The sequence below is a fragment of the Natrix helvetica genome, assembly GCF_964273705.1.
Source record: "Natrix helvetica genome assembly, chromosome: Z".
NCBI classification, from domain to species: domain Eukaryota; kingdom Metazoa; phylum Chordata; class Lepidosauria; order Squamata; family Natricidae; genus Natrix; species Natrix helvetica.
The window spans coordinates 9,742,412-9,760,844 of NC_138554.1; the positions used below are offsets into that span (position 1 = coordinate 9,742,412).

Sequence of the window (18,433 nt, forward strand, 5' to 3'; positions counted from 1 at the left end):
AGGCAGACATTCAACAGGTGAAGCTGTTTTCCCACGATAAGTGCAATTGTCTTTATGTATCTATTTATTTATTTAGTTTGTCAAACATGTACAAGATAACAAGTATAAACATGGACATGAACAAGGGAAACGAGTACAAATAAATGGGGACAGTAGGACAGCGATAAAGCATGCTGATGCACACACCACATATATTAAACAGAGTTGGAAGGGACCTTGGAGGTCATCTAGTCCAACCCCCTGCTCACTCAGGAGGCCTGTACTAGGGATTCAAACTGCCAACCTTTCTGATCGACAAGCTCAGTGTCTTAAGTCATTACGCACCACCATATATATTGTTACAATACGATCCTAATTTATTTATTTAAACGAGGCAGAATTCCTTTTAATAGAAGCAAATGGGGTTACGGATGCAGAAGGATAACTAACACGTCTTTTTAAAAAATTTCTTTCGATTGAAAATTAGCCATCCACTCGTGCGAAATCAGGACTGCGAAACTGAAATTAACAACAGATTAACAGAATTGGAACTTGGAAGGGACCTTATGGGTCATCTAGTCCGACCCCGCCAGAATCTCCATACCCCTTTATTTTGAACTTTGAATATATTGAAAAGTAAATATATTACTTTTGCTATATTATATTGCTTAAAATATATTCCTTTTAATTAAACTTCCCAATCCTCCGGTCGCGCTTTCACGAACGATACAGATTTTTTTTACATTTTAAAAAAATTACACACGGCCCCTTTAAGGCCCGTCCATCTCGAAAAGCATCCCTCCCCCCCCGAATCTGCCTCGCCGATTGGACGAGGCGTTCGTCCATCACACTCCCATTTCCTCCCGTAGTCGTCACAATGGAATTCGAGGCGCGGGGAAGCGCTTAAGCGCGCCCTCCGATTTCTGATTGGCCGCTTTGCTCGCTAAACGTTCCTTCCTGGCAGGGCGGGGGGAATTCATTGGAGAGGGACGTTTTAAAGGGACCGTCGCCTCTTGCGTGCAATCAAGCCAGGCTGAAAGGTGAGTCCTTCGAAAAGATGGAAGGAGCGTGTGTGTGTGTGTGTGTTCTACAGCAGTTAATTGGCCGGTTCAAAAACACCTTTCCTTCCTCCCATTAATCTTATAGGTTCTTCCCATGTTTCCGGAATTCCCGGGGAGGGAATCCCCTCCCTTTGTGACGCAGTTACAAGGAAACCCCTTCCTTCCAATCTTTTTTTTTACATTTATTATTACTTGCAGGGATTTCTATGTCTACTTTCAATTATTGGGGGACCCTTCCCAATCCTTCCCGCCCCCAATTATTTGGCTTCCTTTCTTTGCAGCAGAAATGACATAACGCACTCCCTCCTCCAAAGACTTGGGTATTGGGGCCAAGGGACTCTTCCCAGGGAGATCCCCGTTTCTTGCTTCTTTTCTGAATCTTTATCCTCATCATCATCCCTAATCCGTTGTGGGCCAACTGAATGGAGCTAGCAGAGTGTTTTACTGGCCGGATGCCCTTCCTGACGCCAGTGCGGAGTTTTGTTCAGCAGGTATCTCATTGTGACCAGAGAGAGAGAGAGAGAGAGGGAGAGGAGAGGAGAGGAGAGGAGAGAGAGAGAGAGAGAGAGAGAGAGTTATATACCGCTTTATAGTGCTTTACAGCCTTCTCCAAGAGGTTTTACAGAGTCAGCATAATTCCCCCAACCATTTGGGTCCTCATTTTACCCACCTGGGAAAGATGGAAGGCTGAGTCAACTTTGAGCCTGGTGAAATTTGAACCGCTAAATTGCAGGCAGCCAGCAGGCAGCAGAAGCAGCCTGCAGGACTGCCTTCTAATCACTGCGCCACCGCAGTTCAAATTACCCTCTTCGCTGCCCTCTAGTTCAAGTCGTCCTCGACTTCACGGCACCCGGTCGAGCCCGACATTTCTGTCGTTAAGCGAGACATTCATCACACTGAAATCAGGGTGAGAGTAGTGAAGGGCTTGCCCCATTTTATGGCCTTCCTTGGTTAAGTGAACGGCCACAGCCGATAAGGGAGTAACGTGAGTTGGTAAATGAATCTGGCTTCCCCATTTGATTTTGCTGGTCAGAAGATCGCAGAAGGGGGAATCCGGTGATACAACCATGGTCATAAGTATGAACCGGTTGCCAAGCGTCTGAATTTTGATCCCACGATCCATGGGCTTGCTCCAAAGGTTGTAAGCGTGCTCGTCAGTCACTTGTTTCAGGGCCAAGGTAACTTTGAACAGTCACTGAATGAAGTGTTGTAAGTCGAGGAATAGCCGTCGTACTTCTGAATACAAAGAGATCCCGAAAACTTAAAAACCATTCGTTTAATGTCCGTTCAAAGTTACAACAGCACTGGATAAAGTGACTTCTGGCTATTTTTTCACGCTGTTTGCACAATCCTGTGATCAAAATTGGACACTTGGTAACTGGCATGTATTTATGACGGTTGCAGAGTCCCGGGGTTGTGTGATCCCCTTTTGATGTGCAAAGCCAATGGGGAAACCCGATTCACCGAAGAACCGTGTTGCTAACTGAATAACTGCACTGATTCGCCGAACAACCGTAGCAAGAAAGGCCGTAAAACGGGGCAAAACTCACTTAACAGCGGTCTTCCTTAGCGATGGAAATCTTTGGCTCAACTGTGGCCGTAAATCGAGGACTACCCTGTTTAAGATGCATGAGACTTGCACATGGAGCAGACGTTGCCTTTAGAAGTTGTGGGAGCTTCATCATTGGAGGCTTTCAAAAAGAGACCGGATTGCCATCTGTCAGAAATGGTGTAGGTTCTCGTGCTTGGGCGGGGCAGGAGAGGGGGTTGGACTAGATGACCTACAAGGTCCCTTCCAGCTCTGTTAATCTGTCTGTCTTAATCTGGTGGAGGAAAAGTTGTTGATTAAGAAGGGTGCAGGGAGTTTTCAGCAAGAGTTTTATTCCTTCAGCCTAGATCAAGGTGTTTATTTGTATCCCTCCTTTAGTATTTTCTTACGAATAATTCAAAGTGGTAAACATACCCCACTCACCTTCTTCCTGCTACTTTCCTCACAACAAGAACCCTGTGAGGTGGGTCAGGCTGTGAGTGACTGGTCCTTTCATGCCTATAGAGAGGGACTAGGACAACTCCTAGATTCTGTTGTGCAGATTCAGACAGTGAGGAGGTTGGGGAGGAACATGGGCCGGTCCTGGAGTCTGGGGAAGGCTCTGATGAGGGTTCTGTGTCGGAGGCAGAGAGGGGGTCAGAGCCGTATGCCAGTGATCAGCTGCCTTCAGAGTCAGACATCACTGAGGCAGAAGAACAGCTGGAGCCTGTTCCAGTGTGCGCATGCGCAGAGTTGCCAGACGAAGGGAACGGCTAAAGAACAGGGGTTGACTTGGGAGTAAGGCCACAGGTGGACGATGAATGGCCCCTGCCAGAGGAAAGAAAAGAGGAGCCACAGGGGAGTGGAGTTTGCAGGAAACAATGACTTTGCTTTAATTAGCTTGTGACTCTCCGAGACTCCTTGCCACGTTTTGCAGATATCGGCCTGGCAGCTCTCCAAGCCCGATGAGGTCTGTGACCGTAAATCCTCCTTTGAAAGACTTTGAAAGGCTGTGTATGAGCAGCATTCGCTGTAAATGAATAAAAGGGGCTTTTGCCGGGACAAGGAGTTTGTTTCATGCTTTTGGGAAGCCTCGGTCAGAACAGCTGCTAAGAAAGGAAGCTCTGCAAAAACTTTGCAGTTTGCAACCTACCCCGTGAGCCTGTGCGCCCCCATTTTCTGTGTGCGGCTTTGACGGCGGATCTCCAATGCATCTGGTTTGTCTTGCAGGCAAGGGCTATGGCAGGTGCGGAACCCCAAGAAAGCCAACTCTTTGGGGGTGCCTTTTCGGCTCGCCTCCCTCCTGGAAGTCTGGATATCAGGTGGGTTGGATTCTCTGCTGTAACCAACATCTCCCCAAGAGGCGAATCATTTTGGCCTTCCCGGTAGCTTCTCCGCTTCCCGACGCAACTTGTGGATCAAACAAAAAGGCGATTGGACCTTCCGGTTTGGAAATAACCGGTCCAGTTCTTTGCATTGATTGATTGCAGGAATTCGGTATGTCCAGTCTAATGAAAGGAAAGACCAGGGGAGACATGATAGCAATGTTCCAATATTTGAGGGGCGGCCACATGGAGGAGGGAGATCAACCTATTCTGCGAAGCAGAAGAAGGCAGGATAAGGAACAATGGGTGGAAACTAATCAAGGAGAGAAGCAACTTAGAACTAAGGAGAAATTTCCTGACAGTTGGAACAATGAATCAGTGGGACAACTTGCCTCCAGAAGTTGTAAATGCTCCAACACTGGAAGTCTTTAAGAAGATGTTGGATAGCCATTTGTCTGAAGTGGTATAGGGTTTCCCGCTGAAGCAGGAGGGTGGACTAGAAGACCTCCAAGGTCCCTTCCAACCCATTTTATTCTATTTTATTGTAGTCTAGTCTAGTCTAGTCTAATCCATTCCATCCCTTTATTATTCTACTCTATACTCTATGCTATTCCATTCTATTCTACTCTACTCTTCTGTTCTATTCTATTCTATTCCATTCCATTCCTTTATTATTCTACTCTACTTCTATTCCATTCCATTCCATTATTATTCTATTCCATTCCATTCCATTCCATTCCTTTATTGCTCTACCCTACTCTAATTCTATTCCATTCCATTATTATTCTATTCTATTTCATTCCATTCCTTTATTATTCTACTCTACTCTAATTCTATTCCATTCCATTATTATTCTATTATATTCCACTCCATTCCATTATTATTCTATTCTATTCCATTCCATTCCTTTATTATTCTACTCTACTCTAATTCTATTCCATTCCATTATTATTCTATTATATTCCACTCCATTCCATTATTATTCTATTCTATTCCATTCCATTCCTTTATTATTCTACTCTACTCTAATTCTATTCCATTCCATTATTATTCTATTATATTCCACTCCATTCCATTATTATTCTATTCTATTCCATTCCATTCCTTTATTATTCTACTCTACTCTTAATTCTATTCCATTCCATTATTATTCTATTATATTCCACTCCATTCCATTATTATTCTATTCTATTCCATTCCATTCCTTTATTATTCTACTCTACTCTAATTCTATTCCATTCCATTTCATTATTATTCTATTCTATTCTATTCTATTCTATTCTATTCTATTCTATTCTATTCTATTCTATTCTGGTCTATTCCATTCCATTCCTTTATTATTCTATTCTACTCTACTCTACTCCACTCCACTCCTTTATTATTCTACTCTATACTGTACTCTATACTATATTCTAATTCTATTCTATTCCATTCCATTATTATTCTATTCTATTCTATTCTATATTACATTTCATTCCATTCCATTCCTTTATTATTCTATTCTATTCTATTTTATTCTATTCCATTCTGTTCTATTCCATTATTATTCTATCCTTTTCTATTCTATTCTACTCTCTTCTACTCCACTCCTTTATTATTCTACTCTATACTCTACTCTAATTCTATTCTATTCTATTCTATTCTATTCCATTCCTTTTCTTTCCATTCCATTCCTTTATTATTCTATTCTATTCTATCCCATCCCATTCCATTCCTTTATTATTCCATTCCATTCCATAGCTATATATATATATGGAGTATCCCCATAGAGACCATGGCCTGCTTGTTAGGTCTTTAGAAGGCCACTTGCTCACAAAGATGTGATGGCTGGCTGATCCTGAGTTCTTCTCCCCGTTTATGTCTATCCCTCTCAGCGAACTGCGTCAGGTTCCTGACAACCAGGAAGTCTTTGTTCACCCCAGCACCGACCAGAGCGTCATCGTGGAACTGCTGGAATACCAAGCGGGGGTGCCGGATGAAAACGCTGCCAGGTACGCGGTGCAAAATTGGACATTTCGTTGCAGGACCGATTGGCGCTGGGATTTCAAGCCTCCCGGGACAAAATTGCACTCTTTATGTAATTGGGGAAGCCAGATTCACTTAGGATCCGGGTTACTAACTTAACACCTGCAGGGATTCACATAACAAGGGCAGCAGGAGAGCTCATAAAGTGGGGTAAACTCAACTAACAACTGTCTCGCTTAGCAACAGATGTTTTGGGCTTGGCCATGGTCGCAAGTCAAGGACTAGCTGTATGTTATTTTAATGAGAGGCCATGAATGCAGAAATTAAATGGACTTCCCTGTAAATATTCTGGAAAGCAAATCAGTTTCCAGACTGGCTTATTTCCAGGATAAGCAATTATTGTATTGTATTGTATTCTATTTTTAGTATAGTATAGTATAGTATATTAATTATAGTGTATAGTATAGTAATTATATTGTATAGGTATAGGTATGGTATGGTATAGTATAGTAGTATAGTAATAGTAATAGTGATAGTGATAGTGATAATAATAGTATAGTAATTATAGTATATTATTGTATAGCATAGTAAATATAGTATGTTATATTAATTATAGTATATTATTGTAGAGTATAGTATATTAATTATAGTGTATAGTATAGTAATTATATTGTATAGGTATAGGTATGGTATAGTATAGTAGTATAGTAATAGTAATAGTATAGTAATTATAGTATATTATTGTATAGCATAGTAAATATAGTATATTATATTAATTATAGTATATTATTGTAGAGTATAGTATATTATAGTGTATAGTATAGCAATTATATTGTATAGGTATATTATAGTGTATATTAATTATAGTGTATAGTATAGCAATTATATTGTATAGGTATAAGTATGGTATAGTATAGTAGTATAGTAATAGTAATAGTATAGTAATTATAGTATATTATAGTATAGCATAGTAAATATAGTATATTATATTAATTGTAGTATATTATTGTATAGCCTAGTATATTATATTGATGATAGTATATTATATTAATTACAGTATATTATATTAATTATAGTATATTATATTATTGTATAGTATTGTGTAGAAAGAGTGCAGAGAAGATCAATAGAGATGATCAGGGGACTGGAGGCTGAAACATATAAAGAACGGTTGCAGGAACTGGGTATGTCTAGTTTAATGAAAAGAAGGACCAGGGGAGACATGATAGCAGCATTCCAATATCTCAGGGGCTGCCACAAAGAAGAGGGAGTCAAACTATTTGCCAAATCACCTGAGGGCAGAACAAGAAGCAATGGGTGGAAACTAACCAAGGAAAGAAGCAACTTAGGAGAAATTTCCTGACAGTTAGAACCATTAATCAGTGGAACAGCTTGCCTCCAGAAGTTGTAAATGCTCCAACACTGGAAGTTTTTAAGAAGATGTTGGATAACCATTTGTCTGAAGTGGTGTACGGTTTCCTGCCTGAGCAGGGGGTTGGACTAGAAGATCTCCAAGGTCCCTTCCAACTGTTATTCTATATATTCTAGAATTGTATCAGTATTACTATTAGTGTTATTAGTATAATACAGTATAGTATAGTATAGGCATTAATTAATTGACGGCTAATTAGCCTTAGCAACATTTATATAGGACTCACTAACTAACACGTTTGTGTAGCAAAAGGCAAAAATATTGGCTCCACTGGTGAAACCTGAAAATACAAGCAGGAGGAAATGATATTCTGAGGCTACCATTGTACTACAGGAGACCAGCTGCTGGGAGGCTTGGCATGGAAGGGGGTGTAGCTCAGTGGTAGAGCGCATCATGTATGAGGTCCTGGGTTCAATCCCCAGCGTCTCCACTTTGACAACTCCTTTGTGCAGGGAGCGGGGAAGTCATGACAAAATGTCACAGCTAGGTGGCAGCATTTAGCTGGGCCTGGCTGATATTTGGGAAGCCAGGATTAAGTATTTCGCTGTTGGTATTGGCATAAATAGTATAAAATAGAAATAAAAATACTACCCTCTCCTATGCAGGTATTCCTTGACATACGATTCAAAGGAGCCTCAAGTGTCTGTTGTTAAGTGAGCTTTGCCCCATTTTACAACCCTTTTTTTTGCTTCCGTTGTTAAGTGAATCACTGCAGTTACTAATTTAGCGACCCGGTCGTTAAGTGAATTTGGCTTCCCCGTTGACTTTGCCTGTGGGAAGATCACCAAAGACGATCATGTGGCAACCGTCACAAATACGAACCGGTTGCCAAGCAGCTGAATTTTGATCCCGTGACTGTGATGATGCTGGGAAGGTCGTAACGGTGAAAAACGGCCGTAAGTCACTTTTTTTCAGGGCCGTTGTATCTTTCTTTCTTTCTTTCTTTCTTTCTTTCTTTCTTTCTTTCTTTCTTTCTTTCTTTCTTTCTTTCTTTCTTTCTTTCTTTCTTTCTTTCTTTCTTTCCTTCCTTCCTTCCATCCATCCATCCATCCATCCATCCATCTATCTATATATATATATATATAAATTTTCAAACCAAACACAACACATCCTTCTTTACCTACTGTAGAAATTGTATCAGTTGGTTACAAAAAGGCTTTCGTGCATCTCTTCCACAGTCCACAAACATAATTCATATTAACTCAAGTATTTTAACTCAGATATTTATACATGTTACCATCGTCATGCCTCCATTTTCATTTGGCTATAATTGTTTAAACGTCCTTCATCATAAAATAGACCAAGATTTAATACATAACCACATACTGGCATTTCATTTACTATTTCTAAAATCCTCCAATAACACTGAATCCTTATATCCTATTCTAGCTAAACATCCATAATATTTAATAACAAACTTTGCTAATCCTCCTTTCCAAATCACTGTTTACAATTTACATCCGGTTTCCTTATGTTGTACCCATACCTGTATTCAATACGTTGTTATTATCCCTCCTTTATTTAACTATATCCTGCATCATAACATTTTCCCCCTAATAATCAAGACTTAACTATGTCTAACTTAGTTTTTTTTATTAACCTTTATATATATAATCCAAAAGGATTTCTAATCTTCCTTTCATGGGTACCATTCAATATTCATATCCCATTATTACTTATCCTAACACTACACATTGTATACATTATTATCATTATCCATTATTTATTTAACTATATCCATTGTCACTAAATTTCACTACGTTTAACTAGTTTTAAATTATACTCTTCCATCTATCAACCTGTATCTTTCCAGTAGCAAAACAGTCTCATGTCTTCTGCCATTTGTGGTGTCAGTCCTCTAATCATCTCCTTAATCAACTTTGTATGGACTCCTCTTAGCAACTCCTTGCTTATAAAATCTCTCATGTAATTTCGCTGCCCTTCTTCCGTTTCCTTAATCAGCTTCTCTTTGATTGTCGGTAGTGTTATCAGTGATATTGCTAATAATGTATCTTTCAACGGTCACTAAACGAACTGTGGCTACGTCGAGGGCTACCCGTGCTTCGTGCGTTCAAGCAAAGTCAACGAGGAAGCCAGATTCCCTTAACAACTGTGTTACTAAACTGCAAAAATCCACTTAACTACTGTGACAAGAAAGGTTATTAAATGGGGTAAAAATTCACTCAATAAATGCCTCATTTAGCAACATTAATTTGGAGCTCAATTATGGTCGTAACTCAAGGACTTGCCTGTAATATATTTCGGATGGAATAGAGAGGCAATTATCTTTGCGTTGCAGCATCCCTGCGGTTATGTGATCAAAATTCAGATGCTTTAGCAACCGACTCACATATATGACGGTTGCAGTGATCCCCTTTTGCGACCTTCTGACAAGCAAAGTCAACGGGGCAGACAGATTCACTTAAGATCCGTGTTCCTAATGAACTGCGGCAGTGATTCACTTAACAACTGTGGCAAGAAAGGTCCTAACATGGGGCATTCTGCAAATGTCTCGCTTAGCAACGTAAATTTTGGGCTCAATTGTCATAATGTCAAGCTTCAAAACTGCGCTTTCGTTGTGACAGCTATTGTCACTTCTCTGCTTGCCAATGAATCAGGGAGGAGGGAAGGGGGAGATGGAATGTAGGCTCTAGACATGAAGAAGCCAACCTTGAGAACCAAGGACACTTTGGCAGGTGTTTGCCAGAGCACCAAGGCGTTTTCTCATAACAACACCATGACACTCCGTTGGACAGTGTGACTTGGTCGATCACGGGGAGGGAGAATCTAAACTTTAACTATGTGTGTTTGCGCGGGAAATAGTCAGATCTGGTTTTGCCCTCGTTGGTGCCAAAATGATGTACTCGATAACAGTGACGGGCGGTGAGGTTTATGGCTGGTGAGGCTGGTGACGTCATCAGGAAGGCGGGGAATGGGACCACGTGTGCTGGAGGCTGAGGCTGCCTCATCCTCCAGCACATGTGATCCCATTCCCCGCCTTCCTGAGCGCGCTCCGCCGGCTCACGCTCCGCGATCCCCAACAGCAGCTGCTTTTCAGTGCTTTTCTGTGCGTCTGGCGTTTAGGACATCCGGCTATCTACCTAAACGCCAGACGCACAGAAAATCACTGAAAAGCACTTCGCCTCCAAGCCACTTCGTCTTGATGACGTCGCCAACGTCGCTGCTGGGCGCGGCCGGACGGAGATAACCAGAGTGGCGCTGAGGGGTCTGGGCGGATGAAAGAGCGAGCGAGCGAGCGATGGAGGATCAGGCAGCCTGATCCTCGGTCGCTCGTCTGCCAGACTGCCTCGGCGCCACTCTGGCTACCTCCTTCCGTCCGCGCATGGCAGCTGCGGTGACGTCATCAAGCCCCTGCCACTTCTGGACATCTATTGCAGTCGCGAGGAGCTCGCAAAGTACAGCGGAGGCAGCGAGGTTATTGGCGCTTCCGAGAACCCTCCTGCCTCCGCCGGTTGCCCAGCTGGCACCGCCCCCCACGCGCTCCTCCTCCCTCCTCTTCCTCTTATATATATGAAACTCCCTGGTGGATATTATTATTATATATTATTATTTCATGATGAGAGGTGAGGCTCTGCCTCCCCTGACCGCACGTCCCTGCTTGATAAAGTTTTGCATTAAGAGATGGCCTCGTCTCGACCGTGTTGGCTTTGGTTGGGCTCGTCAGTTGGAACGCTGGCACGTAATCTGAGGACTATGTGTATAAGAATGGCCCTAGCTGTGGGTTATTTTGCATTTTTTCCCACGTTCACCTATGAAATTTGGGGAAGGGGTTCACCTGGCCTAGTCTCAGATGCGGAGAAAGAGATTCGTTGCTGGACGGGCCAATGAGAGACGTCCACCCATCTTGTTTTTTAACCCTCCCCTCCCGCCAGGTACCACTTTGAAGACATTGCGGGCAGCTCGGCCAATTCGGAGATTTTGAGCCAAGACCAGTTTGCGCCTGCTCTTCTGGCATTCGAAGGCTGCAATAGCGCCTGGCAACTCACGGGCCGCCAGGAGGTCGCTAAATTCAACGAGGAGGTGAGTGGCGAGGTTACCTGTTTCCGAAGCTTGCCCTTGCCACTTGGTGAGCTTTCCTCCGAACATTTTTCTGCAATGGGAAAATCTGTACAGAAGTACAGATGGTCCTCAACTTAGGACCATGAGTTTAGTGACTATTTTAAGTTACGACAGCCCTGGGGAAAAAAAATGACAAATGACATTTAAGGCCAGTTACCATATCCCTGTGATCAAATGTCTATGGAGATTCTTAGTCGTCCAGGGCATGGTTGTCCCAAGGGTGCTTTTGTTTTCCAAGAGGCAACTGAACTTTTCTGGTTTTTTTCTTTTGAAGACGTTTCGCTTCTCCTCCAAGAAGCTTCTTCAGCTCTGACTGGATGCTGAGGAATGGAAGGAGTTGTACTCCTTGCAGACAGCTGGTCATTTGCATCCTTTTTAGAGAGTCCTTGAGGCCACTTGGAGTCCCAAAGTTGCTTTTTCAAGAGGCAACTGGACTTTCTGGGGTTTTTTTTTCAAGACATCTCGCATCTCCTCCAAGAAGCTTCTTCAGCTCTGACCGGATGGATGGGAAGAGAAGGATTGATACTCCCTGTAGACAGCTGGTCATTTGCATCCTTTTTAGAGAGTCCTTGAGGCCACTTGGAGTCCCAAAGTTGCTTTTTCAAGAGGCAACTGGACTTTCTGTTTTTTTTTTCTTTTGAAGATGTTTCGCTTCTCCGAAGCTTCTTCAGCTCTGACTGGATGGTCGGGAAGGGAAGGATTGATACTCCTTGCAGGCAGCTGGTCATTTGCATCTTTTTAGAGAGTCACTGAGGCCATTTGGAGTCCCAGAGTTGCTTTTTCAAGAGGCAACTGGACTTTCTTGTTTTTTTCTGTTGAAGAGGTTTCGCTTCTCCTCCAAGAAGCTTCTTCAGCTCTGACCGGATGGATGGGAAGAGAAGGATTGATACTCCTTGCAGACAGCTGGTCATTTGCATCCTTTTTAGAGAGTCCTTGAGGCCACTTGGAGTCCCAAAGTTGCTTTTTCAAGAGGCAACTGGACTTTCTGTTTTTTTTTTTTCTTTTGAAGATGTTTCGCTTCTCCGAAGCTTCTTCAGCTCTGACTGGATGGTCGGGAAGGGAAGGATTGACACTCCTTGCAGACAGCTGGTCATTTGCATCCATTTTAGAGAGTCGTTGAGGCCACTTGGAGGTTTGCCTGTGTTCTCGGGGTCACCTGATTGGTGCAAATGGGTGTGGGGCCTTCTTGGAACTGCTGAAAGGACGGTGTTGTTGACCCTTTGAAGGAGGGTGACGTAGACCATTGGTTTGAAAGTGCGGTCGACAAGGCCATCTGGGTCAAAATTGAACATCTCCCTCTCAGCCGAGGGGAGGGTTATGACATTATCGATCTCCAGCCTACAACTCAGTCCTTTCAACTGTTCCAAGAAGGCTCCACACCTATTTGCATCACTCGGGTGACCCTGATGACACAGATAAACCTCCAGGTGGCCTCAAGGACTCTCTAAAAAGGATGCAAACGATCAGCTGTCTGCAAGGAGTATCAATCCTTCCATTCTTCACCTTCCAGTCAGAGGTGAAGAAGCTTCTTGGATAAGAAGCGAAACATCTTCAAACAAAAACCAGAAAGTCCAGTTGCCTCTTGAAAAAGCAACTTTGGGACTCCAGGTGGCCTCAAGGACTCTAAAAAGGATGCAAATGACCAGCTGTCTGCAAGGAGTATCAATCCTTCCATTCTTCACCTTCCAGTCAGAGCTGAAGAAGCTTCTTGGAGGAGAAGCGAAACGTCTTCAAATGAAAAAAACAAGAAAGTCCAGTTGCCTCTTGAAAAAGCAACTTTGGGACTCCAAGTGGCCTCAGTGACTCTCTAGAAGGATGCAAATGACCAGCTATCTGCAAGGAGTATCAATCCTTCTCTTCCCCACCATCCGATCAGAGCTGAAGAAGCTTCTTGGATAAGAAGCGAAACATGTTCAAAGAAAAACCAGAAAATCCAGTTGCCTCTTGAAAAAGCAACTTTGGGACTCCAAGTGGCCTCAAGGACTCTAAAAAGGATGCAAATGACCAGCTGTCTGCAAGGAGCATAACTCCTTCCGTTCCCCACCATCCAGTCAGAGCTGAAGAAGCTTCTTGGAGGAGAAGCGAAACGTCTTCAAAAGAAAAAAACCAGAAAGTCCAGTTGCCTCTTGGGGGAAAAAAAAAGCACCCTGTGATAAGAATTTAGTTGCCTGGCAACAGACGTGTATATATCATGGTTGCAGGATGCCAGGGACATGCGATTACCATTTACAACCTTCCTCGCTGGCTTCTAGCAACCAAAATCAACGGAGGAGTCTGGATTCGTTTAACAGCTGTGTGGGGTTCCCTTAACCGCGGTGATTCGCTTAAGAACCATGGCAAGGAAAGTCATGAAGTTGGGCCTGGCTCCGTTAACATCCCCCTTGTTTCCTTTAGCAGTGGACATCCAATGGAGGACTAGCAGGTAGTCCTCGACTTACAGCCGTTTGTTTAGTGGACCGTTCAACGGCACTGAAAAAAGCAACTTAGGACAGTTTTTCACAGTCGCCACTTTTGCGGGTCTTTTGATCAAAATGCAAATGCTTTGGCCAATCGTTCATATTTACGACGGTTGCTGTGTGTCCCCTTTCGTGACCCGACGAGCAAAAGTCAGCGGGGAAGCCAGATTCACCGAACCACCGGGTTTACCGGTGTAACGGCTGCAGGGATTCACTTAACAACGGCGGCAAGAAAGGTCGTCAGAGAAACTCACTTAACAAATGCCTCGTTTAACGACAGAAATGTTGGTTGTAATTGTCGTAAGTCGGGGATTACATTGTAATTGTGACCGTGTCGAGGACTCCATGCACCTGGGTTTATTTTCGGCCCTGATATTTTTCTAAGTTCAGACGGGACACAAAATTCTTTCCGTTGGGGTCAGTTGGACTTAGACAGAAGGGGCCTTGATTTGCTTACCTTATTTTTCGGAATATAAGACGCACCAAGATTTTGAAGAGGCAAATTTAAAAAAAACAGTTTTAGTATTCTGCAGATCTCCCCAAAACGGCCCGTTTTTTTCAGAAATGGGCCCATTTCTTTGTCAAAGAGGGAATGAATAGTCTTTAGGAGGCTTTAGGAGGCTTGTAGAATACTCCTGGGGGCTGGGGGGGGCAAAAATGGGCCCAATTTTTTGTCAAAAAGAGGACATGAATAGCCTTTAGGAGGCTTGTAGAGTACTCCTGGGGGCTGGGCAAAAATGAGCAAAAAAACGGCCTGTTTTTTGCAAAAATGGGCTCGTTTCGTCCAAAAAAGAGCATGCATAGCCTTTAGGAGGGTTATGGAGTGCTCCTGGGAGCTATGGTGGGGGGCAAAAAAACGACCCATTTTTCACTCATTTCGCCCTCCCAGGCCCCCAGGAGCACTCTGAAAGCCTCCTAAAGGCTATGCACGGCCATTTGGGTGAAGGAGGTGAGGTTCCGGGAGACCCAAAATACTGTATTCAGTGTATAAGACGCACCCAGATTTTCAGCCTCTTTTTCGAGGGAAAAGGGTGCGTCTTATACTCTGAAAAATACGGTATATAAGAGAGAATCGAACAATGTGGTGGGTTCCTCTTCCCGTGAAAACGCCATTCTTTAAAGAGGAGGTGCTAGCCCTCATGAGGTTGAAAGCCAACTTTCGCCCGCCATCGGTATAAAACGGGAGGTGGACGGTTAGTCCCGAACGATTTTTTGTTTTCCGCTCCGCAGGCCAAAAACGATGTGCGTGTGCATTTGGTGCTGCTCCGCCTGCCCCAGTACGGAACGGATCTGCTTGTCACCTTCAACGACCCCACCTGGATTAAGTGAGTGTGCCTTCATTCTTTCCTCTTGCCTGCCATAAGGTTAGAACCACTAACTGCTCTGGGGAAAGGAAAGAAAGGGACTGTTTGGACTCAGCTCTGACTGAACTATCTTGAAAGATTAGGCCAGGACGTTTTGCCGTCACTTTAAATTAAATAAAAGGGGTTTAATCACAACGAGGACTCGGCTTCGTGCTGTTGGGGATGCCTAGATCAGAAGGAGGACAATAAAATTGGGTTCAATGGTGGTCATAAGTCCAGGATTGAAGTCCCATCATATTGGGGAAGGGTCTGCCTGCTCCGAAGACTGCAACACGGTCAGCGGAGAGCTGCGTGGGTTTTGGCACACATTTTGAGATTCTGCCTTTTAATAACCAGGTTTTTTTTCCCTTCTTCCTTTCCTCCCTTCCTTCTTTCTTTCTGGGGCAGCCCTCTGAGTACCAGCGCTGTGCCAAATACAGAGGTCCCCCTGGCACTCTCTCGACCGCCCTGGACAGTGGAACATTTCCACGCTTTCGTATGTAGCTTGCAGCTGCTGAATCCTGGTCTGTTCGGTTAGAACAGTTCTCCGTCTACATTTGCCAGAAATCCAGCTTCGTTCCGGCGCGGCTTCAGTTTGGAGACCTTCAAATGAGCACGCCGGATCTGGGATCTTCTTCCTTCATCCCCAGACGGAAAAGAGGAGATGGACACGGAATGCCAAAGGACCTTCTCCTGGCAACCTTGGCAAAACGCTTGGCTTCAGGATTGCATTACACCAGTGGTTTTCAAACTTGGGTAACTTTTAAGATGGGTGGAGCAGCGGTTTTCAAAGCTGGCGACTTTTAAGACGTGTGGACTTCAACGCCCAGAATTCCCCCGCCAGAGTTGAAGTCCACACGTCTTAAAAAGTCGCCAACTTTAAAAAAGACCGCATTAGACTGTAGGATCGCGATGGCGAACCGATGGCACTCGTGCCACAGGTGGCATGCAAAGCCCTCTCTGCGGGCACGCCCATCGTTGCCCCAGCCCAGCTCCGACACCCGTGCCTCCCGCCGGCCAGCTGGTTTTCGGGTCTCTGCATGTGAACCCCCAAAATGCAATGGGAGCACCCCCCCCCACATGCACCGCCCCCACCTGCGCCCCGTTTTTTGCTTGGAAGGCTGCCTGCACCAACCTGGAAGCCAAAATGGGGTGAAGGGGTGTTGTGTGAGCCCCCCGTGCCCCCTTTTTTTGCCTGGAAAGCTTGCACCAACCTGGAAGGCAAAAATTGGGAAGGGGGGCGGGACGCATGCGCCGGGGTCTTCGCATTGCATCTTTGGATTGCGTGTGCGGGCTTGCTTTGGGCACTCGGCACCAAAATGGTTAGCCATCACTGCTGTAGGAAGTGTAGTTCTACTCACCTCTCCAGCTCCTTCCCGATGTCCTCCTACATGGGATTACCTACCCTCTGGATCTAGTTTGCGATTTACCACTCACACATAATTTTATTTTTTACACCTCTTCAGTAATGGAAGGAGTACGAACTCCGGAAATCATTGCACATCCAACGGACCGCCAAAGAGATACTTTTTATTTTTATTTGGAGTAGCCGCATTTAAGTTCTAGAGACGTGCTGGTGACTTCCTCGCCCTCAAGCGATGGAAGAAAATCAACATAAAAACTGAAGATTTGCTGCGAGCAAAACTGCTCCTATTTCCTCCTTCATTTTTTCCTTCCTTCCTTCAAATTCCATCTCGTCCAAAAAGCCTCACGCGTTTTGTCATAAAAGTTGAGGTTGCTTCTAAGTTGACTTTCCTTAACTCTGTTCTTGTGGGTCAAGCGTCACTGAGGCCAATTGGAGTTAATTGTTGTTTTTAAATTAACCTTTGATAATATAGTGGTCTTTTTTCCCCCCTCAAATGTGTCAGAAATCTCATCCTTCATGCTTTGGGTGTATGCACGCCCAATGGAAACAATTTTACCGTGTGGATTGGAGCAGACGCATACAGTAAATGCCTTTCTCCCTTTCATGTGGCTCCTTCGTGCTTTGGGCCTGCTGCTTAATGAAAATAAAACTTCAACAAAAGCTTTACCTAGCCATATATGTGTTTGTAACTTCCAGTGGGGCAAAACGGTGCGTCGTAAGGCAAGACTTTTTTAGCTCGGGGTACCTCAAAATGGGGCTGATTTACAGAACGGGTCCAAAATCTTGCCCTCTCCCTATCATTTTCTGGGATGGCAAAATGATGTCTTCTTTGTTTAGTGTCGTGGCCCGCCAGTGGATCGGGCAACAGTGAGGAGGTTGGAGAGGAACATGGGCCAGCCCTGGAGTCTGGGGAAGGCTGATGAGGGCTCTGTGTCGGAGGCAGAGATGGGGCCAGGGCTGTCTTGACATTTATCAGTTGCTTTCGGAGTCAGACATCAGTGGGGCAGAAGAACAGCTGGAGCCTGTTCCCAGTGTGCGCATGCGCAGAGCTGCCGGAAGGGAACATATTAAGGAACAGGAGTCGACTTGGGAGTAAGACCACAGGGTGGATGGTGAATGGCCCCTCCCAGAGGGAATAAAGAAGAGCAAAAGGGGAGTGGAGTTTGCAGGAGACAATGAGTTCAATTCATTAGGGTGAAGCTCTGTTCCTGACTTCTTGCCGAGGAATTGCTGCTACAGCGTGGCGTTTGGAAGATATCGGCCTGGCAGTTCTCCAAGCCTGATCAAGGTCTGCGGTTGTGAAATCTCTGTTGGCTGGGACTTTGCTGGAGAGGAATTCCCTTTCAGCTCAATAAAAGGGGTTTTATCGGGAGAAGGAGTTGGCTTCGTGCTTTTCGGAAGCCTTAAGTCAGAAGAGTTAGCAGGACATCGTCACGGCCGGATGTGAGGCAAAATCTCTCTGGAAGGAGAGAGTATGGAGAGGTTATTCACATGACTCTGGAAAGCTGCTCCTTGTGAGCAGACTGTGAAAACTGCCATTTTTGGTGACTGGCCACTGAGTGGAGTGACTGGGAGTTGCGGCACAGACTTTTTACAAACACCAAACTGAATTGAGACTCATTTCTTAAATCAGTTTCTTCCTTTGCACATTGGAAGAGATTAAGAATTTTTTTCTCCTGGGAAGATGTGAATTTATTTCCTGTTTTCATCATAAGGAGACCTTGAAGATTAAACCAGAACAGTTTATCAGGTTGCAGACTTCAACTCCCAGAATTCCCCAACTAAAATTAAAGTCAATACATTTTTTCTTCCTTCCATTCCTCCCTCCCAGCTAACACGGGAGTTAAAGTCAATACATTTTTTCCTTCCTTCCTTTCCTCCCTCCCAGCTAACATGGA

The 18,433-nt window shown here is 44.2% G+C and overlaps 1 protein-coding gene across 2 annotated transcripts; it reads left to right on the forward strand.

Annotated features, from left to right (window-relative positions):
* The first annotated feature begins 900 nt into the window (after positions 1-900).
* LOC309401080 (ran guanine nucleotide release factor-like) lies at positions 901-18,375 on the forward strand. Of its 2 annotated transcripts, none has more exons than XM_081970026.1 (6): positions 901-1,019; positions 3,799-3,890; positions 5,768-5,884; positions 11,184-11,331; positions 15,057-15,151; positions 15,578-18,375. In XM_081970026.1, exons 2-6 carry the CDS (start codon positions 3,808-3,810, stop codon positions 15,705-15,707), a joined length of 573 nt encoding a protein of 190 aa, XP_081826152.1. In that variant the 5' UTR covers positions 901-1,019; positions 3,799-3,807; the 3' UTR covers positions 15,708-18,375. The 2 variants fall into 2 exon arrangements, with proteins under 2 accessions (XP_081826152.1, XP_081826151.1); XM_081970025.1 differs by lacking the exon at positions 901-1,019 and adding an exon at positions 1,237-1,531.
* The last annotated feature ends 58 nt before the right edge of the window (positions 18,376-18,433 follow it).

Coding starts and splice junctions, on each gene's coding strand:
- LOC309401080 (XM_081970025.1), top strand. CDS start 1,463: ATGGAGCTAGCAGAGTGTTTTACTGGCCGGATGCCCTTCCTGACGCCA. Junction 1,532..3,798: donor TGCGGAGTTTTGTTCAGCAG/GTATCTCATTGT, acceptor TTTGTCTTGCAG/GCAAGGGCTATGGCAGGTGC. Junction 15,152..15,577: donor AACGACCCCACCTGGATTAA/GTGAGTGTGCCT, acceptor TTTCTGGGGCAG/CCCTCTGAGTACCAGCGCTG.